We start from the raw sequence: 13,573 nt of genomic DNA on the forward strand, positions 1-13,573 counted from the left end.
CATTTTTTATGATCTCAATGCAATCAAAGCTGTAACTCCAGCCCAAATAACCTGCTCCCGACCGTTCCACTACACTCGTCGTCCTCGTCGCCGCCGATGACTCGCATCACCGCGCCGCCGCCGCCGTCCTCGCCCCCGGGGTCCCCGCCTCCCATCCGCCACTCCCCGGCGCCGGTAACCCCGCCCTCTCGACGCCGCGGACGCCACTCGCCCTCCCCATCCCTCGCGCTCACCCCCTCCGCTTCCACCTCCTCGAGGACGAAGCTGCGGCCCACTCCGAAGCGGGCCTACTCTCCGGCGCAGTGGGTGCCTCTGAACTCGCACCCCGCCTTCTCCCGACGCGACAGCGGCGGCGGCGCCGCCGCGTGGGGCACCGCAGCGTCGCGGCTGTACGCGTGGGACCCTTCAGCGTGCAGCGCCCACCGGATTGGCGTGCGGACTAGGGACCCGGACGCGGAGAATGGTGAGGTGGATGTCGCCGTGGAAGCCGCCGTGCCCTCCGAGGTGAGGTGTTTCCCCGTTGTTTTTGCGTTTTGCTGCTAGTGCCATACTGCCATGTGAAGTGCTAGGATAGCATCTGTCCTCCCCGTGTTCGATCTGATAGGGACGTATGCTTGAGGGTTCGATCTAGGGACGAGCTTAATACGCAATTCACTGCCACATCGATATCCAATTTGATAGCATGTTGGGTTTTTTAGTGTTCTGAGGGAGTGAGGGGTATTATAATTCAGACATTACTTTTTTGCTCTATATTATCTTCTGTGGTAGCTTGTACTTTCGAATTTGTAGAAATGGGAAGCTTGTTTTCAGCATCATACATGGCAAGATGGGGAAGACTGGAAGAGGCAGGACTACCTTCCTATCTCTGTTACCTTATGGCTTTAAGGGCCTTTTTCCCTCTTCCAATCATGTTGAGTGCGTCATAAAAACAGCAACAACACTAAGTTTCAACGAGGTCATTGTGTTAGTTCAATAACTGGATAACTAGTGTCATTCAGTAAAAGGATAACTAGTGGGCCTGTTAGGTATGCTCCAAGAATATTTGTAGCTGGTCATTCCTAGCTCCAGAAAGTCTTGGTGCTGGAGCCTTGGGCAGACTAGGGAGGGCTTTTAGTTGAGCCATTCTGTTGCTTTGGATTAAATACAGAAGTTTGGACCACTTTTATCTATCTTTTTTTTTTGAAACGAGACCACTTTTATTTATCTATCATACAAACTCCAAATCCTGCATGGATCTTGGAGCTGGAGCTCTGCCAGACAGCCCGTAGCACTGTACAGTAGTAGTATGTATGCAACATGAAGTATTGAAGTTTACACATGAAACTTGCACTACTTATAGTGATTTGACTCCAACAAGGATGCAGCATCCATCCCCATCCTTATTACTTTTGCAAAGAAATTTCTCATATTCCCTCCTTGTGCTGGTGTATTTGTGATACTCATGGGAGCTGAAATTCGTCGCGTTTAATGCAATTCTTCTGTCTACCCATTTGAATTATCTTAGCACTATTGCCTTATCTGACCTCAGTTTTGTACATGAAATTCTTTCATAATTATGCATCATTTTGTTACTGAGATCATATTCCATGTTATCTTATTCCGATATGTTGCTTTTGTTATACAGCTGTTGACACCAGAGTCTGATCTTGGTTATACGGTCACACACATATCACTTAACGCTGACGGTTCATCACTGCTACTTGTTGGATCATATAACTTAAGTGTCCTGTATGTACATGAGAGGGTGTCTGAAGATGGGGATATAATCATATGCAGGTATGTTGCTCCATTATGATTTTATCACATGCTGACAGCATTCTCTTTTTTACTTCATTTCCTAATAACTATTGTGGTTATGTAAGTTACAGAACTAAAATCAATGGAAAACTTGTGTCCCCTACATTCCATTGGTCATGCACTAGATTATTAATTATTTGAAGATTGTGCTAAAAAACTTGCGATCTTCTGCCCTATAGGTTAATTAGCTGTTTATCTATCTCTTTGCTACATTTGACTTGTACATATGAAATTCACAACAGGACTGCACCGGTTGCTTGTCAGATCCTACCCAGTGACAGCGATGGCATAAAAGTTCTCCAGGCATCTTGGCATCCCTTTAGCAACAACCATTTTGCAGTTTTGACATCAGATGCTGTTTTCAGGTATGCTACATGGATGTGTGCCATATAACCTCATTTGTCCAGTTTATAGTTGGTGTGACTGAGAAAGATAAGAAGTGTGTCTCACCCGATTTCTTATATTTTTCTGAATAACCCTTTTATTGAAAATCAAGAAACCATTCTGCAGGTTATTTGATCTCTCATCCGATTTAGAACAGCCAGAACAGGAATTTTATTTGCAGTCAATTCTACCTGGGAAATGTCAAAATGCTTCAGCGATTTGTCCAGTGGCTTTCTCTTATGGGAGTGATCATCTATGGGATAGATTTTCGGTATGTCACAATTCACATAAATAAGCATATCAAGATCTTATAGAAGTTCTTTAGAAAAAATTACTTACCAGGAGCGTTGATAACTTATGTTAGGTGCCAAGGAGAAAAAATAGAGTTGATTTCACATTCCTGGATTATTATGGTAACTACTAATGAAGATTATAACAAAGTTAGTTCCTACTTCAAGTAGATAGTGGCCTTGTTCACACCATCCTTAGGTCAATTTACTTGTGACATTTTTTTAAGTCTTAAGGTTTTTACAGTATTAATCTACACGATTTGCATTGTGACATCTTTGTAAAATGAACATGGGAATGTCGTGCTGTTTTTTGTTTGTGTGTTTAGATGGTGCATGTATTTTTTTTCTTTTTTTGCGTGAATCTATGCCCCCATTGTAAGTCATAGTAGAGTTACACAAATACATGACATGATTGCCGTGTATCAAGTTTGGTTTTAAGTTACCATTTGGACATGCGTACTCTTTGTAGCTATCATTTAGTTTTGTGCTGGATGGTTCGTTCTTCTGCTTGATTTCACAATTCACATGCAAACCCATCTTTTATGCAGGTTTTCATCTTATTCAGTGATGGTTCAATTTTTGTGCTCTGTCCTGTTGTTCCATTTGGAAGGTAATATGACGTTTTTCTGTTTTATTTGTTGAATTCTTATTATTTTCTATAATGCTTTATTATTTTCTATAATGCCTGGCATTGTTGAAGCTACAAATTGTTGAGCTAATTTTCTTTTGTAAATGGCAAATATGGTGCATCTATTAGGCAATGATATGGAAATGTCTGAGTATTCTTAAATTCGTAATATGCATTCTCTTTTATCTGTGGCCTGTGGGTAGGTTTTAAATTTTAAAATTTCTTTTTCATGATGCAGTGACTATAGCAAGAAACATATTCAAGAGATATATGAAGATGTTAATGCATTTGGATTGAAATCTTCAAATCCAAATGTTGTCACTAATTCACATTTGGCCATAGCTTGGTTGGAGGCAACATTTCCTGACCTGTTACATCAATCAACAGATACCAGTTATCTGATGTCAAAAGCTCATGCATATGCGCCAGTAGATGATTCTCTAACATTACAGGTCTTCTTCTACATTGATTTTATGAGATATTTGTCTGAGAACAACGGACCTTGTGCTATGCATCAATAACTGATAGACTGTGTGTTGGGTAACAAGATAATTTTCCAATGGATCAGTATTGAAAATGGTGAAGAAATTCATAGTTTATTTTGGAGTATGGGCTGGTATTTCTCACCTTTAATTTTAGCTAGTTTTATCAAATGTTGGGGTGTGGGATGGTTAGCTTTGTAACATGTCCTCATACTACATTATTGCATCTATTTGTGCATTGACATCAAGTTAATACTTTTTAAAGGAAAGAAGGGGATGGCTATGTTCCCAAATTATAGATGACACTTCATTTTGTGTAAAAAGAGGATGTAATCTCTACCAGTTTGGGTATATAAAAATCTACACTTTTGGAGGTTCACAGTATTTATGGATAACCGAACTCAAATATTAGAAGGTCACCTTACTTTCAATAGGTCTAACATCTATAAATCGATCTATTGTAAACCTGAAGTTTCTTTGATTGCCATTTATTTTTCTCATTGGTGTATCTTAATAGTTAAAAACATATATGTAATTTACAGTTTTTATTAAAAGGAAAGTTTTTAAATATCATGGAACTGAAAAACTACTCAAAAAGTGTTCATTCGTTGATATTTGGCATTCCAAATTTGAACATCCTATTGTGTATAACTTGTGTTCTTTGCTTTTAACGTGAAGCTCATGAATCACAATCTATGTTGATCTGGTTGAGAACCTATGCAGGGGCCTCTTTGTAGAGTTTGTGAGGAAAGTAATGAATCTGAAGGCAAGAACAGCAGTTGCGAAGGAAAAGCTGTAGGTTTTATGTACAGTTCTGCTGGCAAAGATTCAGTTCTTGTGACTGCCTGGGGTAGTGGGCAGCTCCAGATTGATGCTCTTGCAGATGAAATTCAACCGCAGTGGAACATTGGGGTTCCTTCTCGCCTTAATGTCGATTCACATGGACAAATAAAGAGTGTTGCCATGATATGTGACTCCAATTCACAAGATCCATTGGCTTTGAGATCACATCGACCATCTAGTACAGGATCAAACGTGAAGAGCAACATAGAAGCTGTTTGGATGGGGAACTCTCCTCCTTTGCTAAGGCTCGCAATTGTGGATTTGGCACTACCAAAAACTCCTAATGATAACTCTCTGTTATTGTTTCCTGACCCCCTTGTTCCAGAGAGATTTTATTGTGCGCATGGTGGGGGGCTTGACATGGTCACACTGCACTTCCTACCTTTTTCATACCCCGAAATGTCTTCGACACCACCCTCTGTGCATCCTGTCCTCACTACAGGCAACAGCGAAACAAGTTCTTTTCTTTCTGGATTTGTTACCATAGCTGATGCATATGGTCATGTACAGTTAGTTGGCATCACATGCTTGGGTGAGTGCTTTGTGGTGGAGATGAAGGGTTGGAAGGAACCAACACCTCTTCAGCTAGACATAGAATGCAAAAGCACCAAGGATGTGGAGCCTCCTGCAACTGGAATGATCAGCAAAGAGCTTATTGCTGGTCCAGACCCACCCATACTTCCATCTTCATCAAGCTTGAAATCGTTGACCCCTGACTCTATTGAAGGAAAATCCACGCTTCATCACTATATTAAGGTCTTCCATGAGTACTATGTGGAGTACGGGCACAAGGTAAGAAATTGCTACAATGATATTTTTGTATTCAACCATTATCGTTTTTGCAATTTTTTTCGAGGCCGTAAAACATGTTATCTGGAATTATTAGCCAAAGTTTGGTGGACAACTTGAATCACTTGATTCTGTACACTGTAATATAAATGTGTCATTACTGATCCAGTAATAATAAATGAAGGGATGAAAGGAAAACGCGCTGATCAAGAGGTTAATTTATTGGTAATTAGGTTTTCATTGAACTCAAGGAGCATGCGGACTATTTAAAGACTGAAATGGGAGACAAACAGAAACGCTTAGAAGCAGTGAAGAAATCACTTATATCCATAGAAGCCAAAGACGGAGACATTAACAAGAGGATAGATCGGGCCTTCAAGGTGTATGAACTGTTGGAGAAGCGAATAGATAGCTTCAAGATGCTTCCTGCTGCAAACAAGAAACCATTATCCCAGGCAGAGCAGGAGTTCAAGGCACAGCTTGGTCCGTTTATGTTTTATCTGATTTCGCATTCTTCACCTTGCAGTTTCATGTGCTAACTGAATTTGTATCTGCTAAAACCTTTTGCAGATAGGTTTGCAGATGTGGAGTTGGATGCTTTGCGCTCTTCCATTGCCGCCCTGAGTGCTAGGATGAAACGGTTTGCTCAGCAATCCATGGGCGGTGCAGCTAGCACAGGAGTGACACCATGGCAGGCACCAAAGGCTGGACGGAGCCATATCTCAGAATCCCAGATGTCACTGCTGAAATCTTCGCTCGAGAAGCTCTCTCTCCTCAACGAAGAGAACAATCTGAAGCTGCGCCTTATTGATCATGAACTCAAGGACCAGGAACAATAGGTTGGCAGGTCCATGCGACTTATTGTACAGGATCCATAGGAGCCTGTTTGCTATCACTTTCTGTGGGGGCGAAACCGCGAAAGGGTTGGGCCTGTGGACTGCCCTTGATTGCAGCAGCAGAACCTCTACACATGTCGCGAACTGCATTTGCATGTCCGCGTGGAAAAAATTGCAAAAATGATACTCAAAAGATTGACTCCTTATTATGATGACACTCGGGTGGATGATAAGTGGGTCCATCGGTGTGTATGAATGTGGGTTCAGTGTCAAATCTGCAAATGACTGATGTTTCGAGTCCCATTTTTGCAAATCGCCCGTCAGCGTGATGTAACTAGCACTCCAGAAGCACGTGCAAACCGCTTCACTTTTTCCTCCTGCAGATCGGGACCGGTAGGTTTGGTATTCTGTGTACTGCGTGGTCTGAAGCTGCAGACTACGATTGTCGATTGAGGGTAATGAGTAATGACAGCAAATGGTACTGGAAAAGTAAGTAGTACAGGCGAGATGGCCTGTGCCTGAGAAATGAGAACAGAGTGATCGAACATGATTCGAATACGGCTATCGTTTAGGGGACATGTTTACTTGCTGCTCTTGTGTCATTATTTGGCTTGTTGGCTTGTACTAGGATTTAGTAGCGACGCTTGTTTATTTTGCCCATCAGCAGTGGCGGATGCACGATGCGGGATAAAGGGGAGCTAAAATAATGAAGATGTTGATTTGCATGAAGATTTAATGGTGAAATCAAGCTTTTGCTATAGTGATTAGTGGTGAAATCAAGCCATTAGGGGGGGCTCCTGGCGACGTCGGGTACTCGATTGACTGCCAGGCCTGTGCCCGTGGCAAATAGCTCGCGGTGGCCGATCGTTGCCACACATTGCACTCTCGGCGAAACTTTTTTTTGTTTTTGAAAGGTTCTCGGCGAAACCTGGAGAGACAGGCGACGACGTGTTTAGAAGTTGTAGAGTTCCCATCGATGTCTGCAGAATGCAGAAAGGTGGTGCGAGCAGCAGTGGCACTGTCGGGAGCTCGACTGCTACGGCCTACGGCCTACGGCCTACGTTGCTAGTTGCTCCATGCTCGGAGTCACAGCACATGCGCCTCTGGTTCATTTTCCGGTACACCTGCTCGCTCTCTCCCGGCAAGGCAACCTGAACCGGGGCACGACGAAAGACGGAGCGAACGAGACAGGGAGGGAGGGTCGGAGGGAGCACTTACGCCGTCGCGCGCGCGGCCCGTCGCGAGCCCTCCTCTCGTGGCCCGCCTGCGTGGAACGGCCAGACTTGGACCACGACACGCGAGAGGGTGGCAGGCCGCGGTGCGGGGAGTGGAGGCCGCGCGATCGGTGGTGCTCTGTGGTCTCTGCAGAATGCCACTGGCCCACACCGGTGTCGTTTCAGCTGAGATCGCGCACAATTTTGACGCAAAACGCTTTGACAAGGTGAAGCTGCAACTCCAACTAGTACTCTTTAACAAGATGGAGGCCTGGAGTACATATAAGCGTTGGGCAGAATACTGATGTCTGCTCATCCTGCCATCTGAAAACAGACCAGAGCGTCCAGCCGAAGATATGCGATCAGGTGCCAATTCATCCACAGTTTCACACACAGATAAGTTGGCGTTGGAGTTAAATGTCAGCAATTCCACAAGTGACTTGTGACTGTAATACTGTGTAATCAAACTACACAAATTGCATTTGCTTAGCAGATAGCAGGGCAACTATGCGGCAGCACACAGCATATATGACAGCAACCGCGGTGAAAGGAATTTGCACGGGGCGGAGCAGCTTGCGGTCCGCATCATCGGCATCCATGCTGCTTGGAGGATGAGCACATTCTATCTTGCCTTCTCATGCCTCGCCTCAGCTCGCTGTCCATCTTTATCCTTAGGCTTACATATATATCCAAAGTAACCTTGATGTTTCCACCACGGCTGCTCCCTCCGCTGGGATACTGGAAAGCATATTGCTAGAATATTACTCGACCAATCGCACACACAACATGCCAAAGATGCTATTCCTATCCTATCCTAGCATACGGTAATCTTTAAAACCCCAAGCATCGATGTTTACAACGAAACCACAAAGCAGCAGCAGTTTTTCTTGTTCCGTTGTTAGCGCCACACAGACATACGGGAGAGATGGAAGGAGGGGAAGAGGTGAAGAAAGAGGTTAACATGTCACAGTTGGCTGGTGTTCAGTTTCTTCTCTCCAATGAAGGAAAGGTGAGAGGAATCATATAGTGTTTGGCAGCCCTGAACTTCAATCTTCTGTTTTGTTCCTGTTTTCTATATATGATGTATTTTGTTTTCTAGCTCTCTCATGAGAATTAATCATATGCCCAGAAACAAAGCTCGGCTTTCAGTTTACTCTGCGTCACTAGTTCCTACACCAGTTTGTGTTTACTGTTCCAAAACATGTTATGTGAGCAAGCCTTTACTACAATGAACAAGCATCGAACTTATATGAATCTTTCTAGAGAACTTTTTGTAGTGCTCTGTTAGCATCTACTTGCTAGAGAAGTGACGATCTTCAGATTAGGGTCCATGACGACGCGCGCGCTGTCGACGGGTGTAGTGCGGGTGGTCGGGGACGGTAACCTCCATGGCAGCGCACAGCGGTGAAGGTGGACGGCGAACTCCGGACGAAGTATGGCGTGGAACGGTGGACGGCGAACTCTGTTAGAAACGATAGGCAATATAAACGACGAAGAACAGTAGATCAAACACAGGGGATACGAGATTTTAACGTGAAAAACCCTCCCAAGGAAGAAGGGAAAAAACACGGGCACCAGCCAGCAAATCTTCACTATATCAGGTGAGGTTACAAACGTCGGGGATTTACAACTTTTCTTATCCCAAGACGATGGCTTACAAGAAGTATATATAGAGATGGAAAAACCCTAAGCCTCCCGGCGACAGGCCTCGCTTCGCTCCGTCAGAAGTTGGCCTTTATCTTATACATAACTGAATTTGGATCACAACTCAACAAACTCCAAGCAGAGTTCAGTGTGGATCGACTAGTTCTGATACCAGATTGTTAGCATCTACTTGCTAGAGAAGTAACGAAATGGAATTCAGGCGACAACGAATTAACGATGAGTGCGTTAGAACGACAAATTCAGAATTCGGATACAGGGTCCCCCCCCCCCCCCCCCCCTATGCTTCGCCTCCTTCTCCTCTTTAATACTATCCTATTACAGCCAGTCTGGGCCAGCAATAAATGGGTTGGGCTTCTTCTCCCGAATGGGCCTACGCACTGAGGGTTCTTCAGATGAATGGCTTGGCGACCTAGAAGCTGTTGTCGGCTGCTGCACAGTGTTAACATGCTCCTTCCTCAAGCGTAAACTGAAATATTCACTTAAGTTTAACATTGAGACATGCGTATCTGACCTGATTTTTCTAAAGTAATAGCACTTGCTGACTTACTGTTTCATTTAAACGACACTATAGTCTAAACAGTGCCATAGCACACGAATCTCCAAAGTTCTGCTGTGCTAGTTCTAATAAGAAAATGATTTCTTGTTTGTGAAAAAACAGGAAGTACCTCTGTCCTCCATTGAAGGGAAGACGACCTGCCTCTTCTTCTCAGCTCACTGGTGCAGGCCATGCAGGAACTTCACCCCAAATCTTGTCCAGATCTACACGGCGCTCCGGAACACCGGCAAGAATATTGAAATAATCTTCATATCACTGGACCGTGACGACGCAAGCTTCTGGGATCACTTCAAAGGCATGCCGTGGCTTGCGTTACCATTTGACACTGGCTTAAGGCAGAAGTTGTGTGCACACTTTGGCATTGAGCATATCCCAGCATTGATCCCTTTGTCAGCAACGCCATCCAGTGGGGTGGGATTTGAAGAGGATGCAGTGAAGCTGGCTGACGAGTATGGAGAAGATGCATACCCCTTCAGTGCACAGAGGAGAAGGGAGCTGGAGGCCATGGATGATGCCAGGAGAAAAGGAGGTAAGCTTCAGGAGCTTCTTGGCTGCAAGGAGAGAGACTATGTCATAAGTGCAGATGACATAAAGGTGAACAAAAAAAAAACTCATGAAATGCCTGTGTTAATAGGAAATATGTTTAATACTACATACTACATTTGCAAGTTTGATAAAAAAAATAGGACATGATTCAGGTGAGAAAATAGTCTAGATACAGACTTGAGAAACTATGTCAGTAGGTATGTCCTATGACAGGGAACATGGAACAAGAACAACACACAATCTTGCAAATAAAAGAAAGGCGTTATAGCAAGGATCCCAATAGTGCACATAATAGAAGCTAATATGCAAGCACAATCTTGTTCTTCCTAATATCTCTCAAATTTTATTGTAGAAGAATATATACCATAAAAAAACTCGACCTGAAGGGGTTAAGACTGTCCCCACAACATTTCAAATAAGAAGACCTTCTCACCAGGTCGAGAAAACCCCTGAATCCCCACCCCACCCTTACACGGTGGCTTTCCGTCGCCCAAGTGAGAATTGGGCCGGTGCCCCCCGGTGCTTTGGATATGGGACGGACGATGGGACGAACGAGGAGATTTTTTTAACCGCTCCCACGGTGAGTCGAACCCAGGACATGAGGAGTGCCGCCGGGGTACTCTGACCAACTGGACTAGAGGCCCTTTGGCGAAGAATATATACCATGTAAATTGGAAATGGAAGATTAATAAATATTGCTAATCTAGCTATGCTTAAAGCTGTAATCATATAAAGAATACAAAACTAGAAATGGGGAAAAGGGTGTGATATCTCAATAATGCATTTGCAAACTATGTAGCCACCATTGGGGCACGACAAATTTGCAGATAATTAGATTGTAGAGCATCATTAACCAAAAACACTTCTATAGATGATACGCAGTTGTTGGTAATTGTGTTGCCATACTAAGTCAATCCATGATCCATGTCTCCTTTGCATTTTTCATTATGACCATTTAGTTAATTTGGTTTAATTTTACAGTTCAATTTCTCCTATGACAATGTTTTTTCAGATTCCTATAGCTGACCTTACTGGCAAGACAGTCGGCCTGTATTTTGGAGCACATTGGTGCCCACCTTGCCATGTCTTCACCAAACAACTCAAGGAAGTTTATAATGAGCTGAAAATCTTGAAACCAGGAAGCTTCGAGGTCATCTTCATTTCTATAGACCGCAATAAGGGGGAATTCCAAGCAAGCATGAGTTCAATGCCATGGCTTGCCATCCCTTATTCTGACACTGCCAGGCAAAAGCTTACAAGAATCTTCACTGTCAAGGGCATCCCAGGACTCCTGATACTTGGTTTGGATGGTAAAGTTCTAAAAACAGATGGCAGGACAGCAATATCAACTTATGGTGCAACAGCATTCCCATTCACGGAATCTAGAGTTTCTGAAGTGGATGAAGCACTCAGAAAGGAAGGAGACAAGCTGCCTCGTCAAGTGAATGATCCAAGACACAGACACGTGCTTGAGTTGGACATGGCTAAGGCCTATGTTTGTGATGAATGCCAGAAGAAGGGGAGGTATTGGGTGTTCTCTTGTAAGCAGTGCAACTTTGATCTTCATCCCTCTTGTGTATTAGAAAATAAAGTAGACATCATTAAGATATGTATATAGTTAAAAGTATGAAGTTCTAGCATCAAAGTGGACTGGAAAATGTTTCTATTGTACTCTAAACTCTATAGGACTCAATGAAAGTAATGGGCAAGAGGTAAGTGCCACTTATGTTTGCGCCAACCCCGTGTTCCATTCTCGTATGAAGCGCATTGCCATTGACTTCTATTTCGTTCGAGATCAAGTTGCTATTGGTAAATTGCGTATTTCTCATGTTCATACTTCTGACCAATTTGCCGATTCACTTACTAAGCCCGTGCCTCGCCGGCACTTTAAAACTCATCGGAACAAGTCCTTAATGGCCAGCCAATCTTGCGGGGGCATGATTTAATTCTAAGCTAAACCTATTCAATTGCTGTAAAAAGGTCTGAGCCCTGCGTTGATAGAAAGAGCGCTCTTTTTATGAAACTAGAAATCTCGTATTCCAACTACGGGGACTACTAATTTCAAGTACAAAGCTCTCCTATGAATATGCTACTGCTCTTACTTTCTACAGTTCCTCGAATGCCATATCAACTTGGTATAAAAGGATGGATTCTAAAGACTTAAATAACAATATGTTTACATGATGGTTTTTAAGAACATTGTTGGATTCCTCATCAAATACAATGGACATTCAGTAATTCCCCCATACGATCATAATACCCCATGGAAAATCTCATATAGCTATTTCATCAAACACATGGCATGCAGCCATTAACACACGGACAAACATGAAAGTTGTACCTTTATTTCTAGGAATCATAGTATGACTGAAGACTTGAGTTCTAATGGCGCTACATATTGGTTTCCAAGTCGCAGTTTCAGAATCATAAGAAAAACGGTGGCTTCAAATTTGAAGAACGCAAACAAAGAAGCACATCATGATTGCAGAAAATCACCTTAGGATTAACAGTTAACTGATCAAATGTGGCCATGTATGGAAGCTTCACAAGAATTCTATGCTAAGATAAGAGGAATTCCTTTCCTTGCTCCAAGTAGCAGGCGGGCAGATTTGACGACAGGGAAATCGGGGTCCGGAATGGGAGAAAATGGAAATTTGGCCATCCTCCTACTTTACCGTCCCACGAATTTGCCATTACGAAACACGGTTATCACGCTAGAATGTCCTTTTGGTCTGCTTCGCACTTTCTATTCCTGAATTACCCCTACGGTTGCTCGAGCTCGGAACAAAAACATAAAATCGCGAGGCGGCCGCCAGGAGCTGAGGGCGGCGTCGGCAGCGGACGTACGTCGACGAGAGAGGAGATGGCGGTGCCGGAGCGCGCGCGCGGCCGTGGCTGCTCGCGGCCCCGTCGAGCGGCTCCCCGCCGGTTCCCTTGAGGCGGCGCGCGGGTGCCACGGAGGGCCGCGGCGGCGGCGATGCCCTGATGCGCAGTGGCGGCGGCGCCCCGACGCGCAACGGCGGCCGCAGTGCCCTGATGCTCGGCGTCGTCTTCATCCGCGGTTGGCGTGGCGGGTCGTGATGCGCAGCGGCGGGCTTGCGCGCACGAAGTGCGGCCGCACCCTGATCCGCCTCTGCGAGCAGCTCCGGCATCCACCACGGCGGCGCGGCGCCTCTGAATCGCGGCAGCAGCGTGTGACGCTCTTATCGTTGGCGCTCCGACCTGCAGCTGCGGCACGTAGTCGCTGCTCCTGCACGGGCAGCTGCTCACCGACGAGGGTGGAGCACCACCATGGCTGGAGCAGCCGGCGGTTGCAGAGCCATGGAGCTATGACGGCGGCAGCAACGCCTTGGCGTTGGGGCGGCGCCGTCGAGCTCGCGTTGGGTGGCGGTGTCGGTTGGCGTTGAGGCGGCGGCGTTGGCCTGGCGTGGGGGCCGGCGTGGGAGGCAGGGAGGGGTCGCTCCCGTGGCAGCCGACACGGGAGAGGAGCTGACGTCGCTCGGGAAGAGGCGGCGTGGGGCGGGCGTCGGAGAGCTCTGGGGC

The 13,573-nt window shown here is 45.1% G+C and overlaps 2 protein-coding genes across 3 annotated transcripts; both read left to right on the forward strand.

Moving 5' to 3' along the window:
- The first annotated feature begins 50 nt into the window (after positions 1-50).
- Positions 51-6,636, forward strand: LOC136493631 (nuclear pore complex protein NUP88). Of its 2 annotated transcripts, none has more exons than XM_066489730.1 (9): positions 51-504; positions 1,625-1,776; positions 2,040-2,162; positions 2,308-2,452; positions 3,020-3,081; positions 3,338-3,551; positions 4,305-5,216; positions 5,447-5,696; positions 5,784-6,636. In XM_066489730.1, exons 1-9 carry the CDS (start codon positions 97-99, stop codon positions 6,050-6,052), a joined length of 2,535 nt encoding a protein of 844 aa, XP_066345827.1. In that variant the 5' UTR covers positions 51-96; the 3' UTR covers positions 6,053-6,636. The 2 variants fall into 2 exon arrangements, with proteins under 2 accessions (XP_066345827.1, XP_066345828.1); XM_066489731.1 differs by lacking the exon at positions 51-504 and adding an exon at positions 751-845.
- Positions 6,637-7,677: 1,041 nt separating this feature from the next.
- Positions 7,678-11,807, forward strand: LOC136491404 (probable nucleoredoxin 3). Its single transcript, XM_066487686.1, has 3 exons — positions 7,678-8,272; positions 9,587-10,078; positions 11,043-11,807. The coding sequence occupies exons 1-3, from the start codon at positions 8,189-8,191 to the stop codon at positions 11,646-11,648; spliced, it is 1,182 nt and encodes a 393-aa protein (XP_066343783.1). The 5' UTR covers positions 7,678-8,188; the 3' UTR covers positions 11,649-11,807.
- The last annotated feature ends 1,766 nt before the right edge of the window (positions 11,808-13,573 follow it).

Source organism: Miscanthus floridulus, chromosome 11 (genome assembly GCF_019320115.1).
Source record: "Miscanthus floridulus cultivar M001 chromosome 11, ASM1932011v1, whole genome shotgun sequence".
Taxonomy (NCBI): Eukaryota; Viridiplantae; Streptophyta; class Magnoliopsida; order Poales; family Poaceae; genus Miscanthus; species Miscanthus floridulus.

What these genes read in the sequence shown, in the direction of transcription:
- LOC136491404 (XM_066487686.1), top strand. Translation starts at nt 8,189, where the DNA reads ATGGAAGGAGGGGAAGAGGTGAAGAAAGAGGTTAACATGTCACAGTTG. An exon ending in TTCTCTCCAATGAAGGAAAG is followed by an intron (nt 8,273 to 9,586) that starts GTGAGAGGAATC and finishes GTGAAAAAACAG; the next exon opens with GAAGTACCTCTGTCCTCCAT. An exon ending in TAAGTGCAGATGACATAAAG is followed by an intron (nt 10,079 to 11,042) that starts GTGAACAAAAAA and finishes ATGTTTTTTCAG; the next exon opens with ATTCCTATAGCTGACCTTAC.
- LOC136493631 (XM_066489730.1), top strand. Translation starts at nt 97, where the DNA reads ATGACTCGCATCACCGCGCCGCCGCCGCCGTCCTCGCCCCCGGGGTCC. An exon ending in GGGGATATAATCATATGCAG is followed by an intron (nt 1,777 to 2,039) that starts GTATGTTGCTCC and finishes AATTCACAACAG; the next exon opens with GACTGCACCGGTTGCTTGTC. An exon ending in ATGTGGAGTACGGGCACAAG is followed by an intron (nt 5,217 to 5,446) that starts GTAAGAAATTGC and finishes ATTGGTAATTAG; the next exon opens with GTTTTCATTGAACTCAAGGA.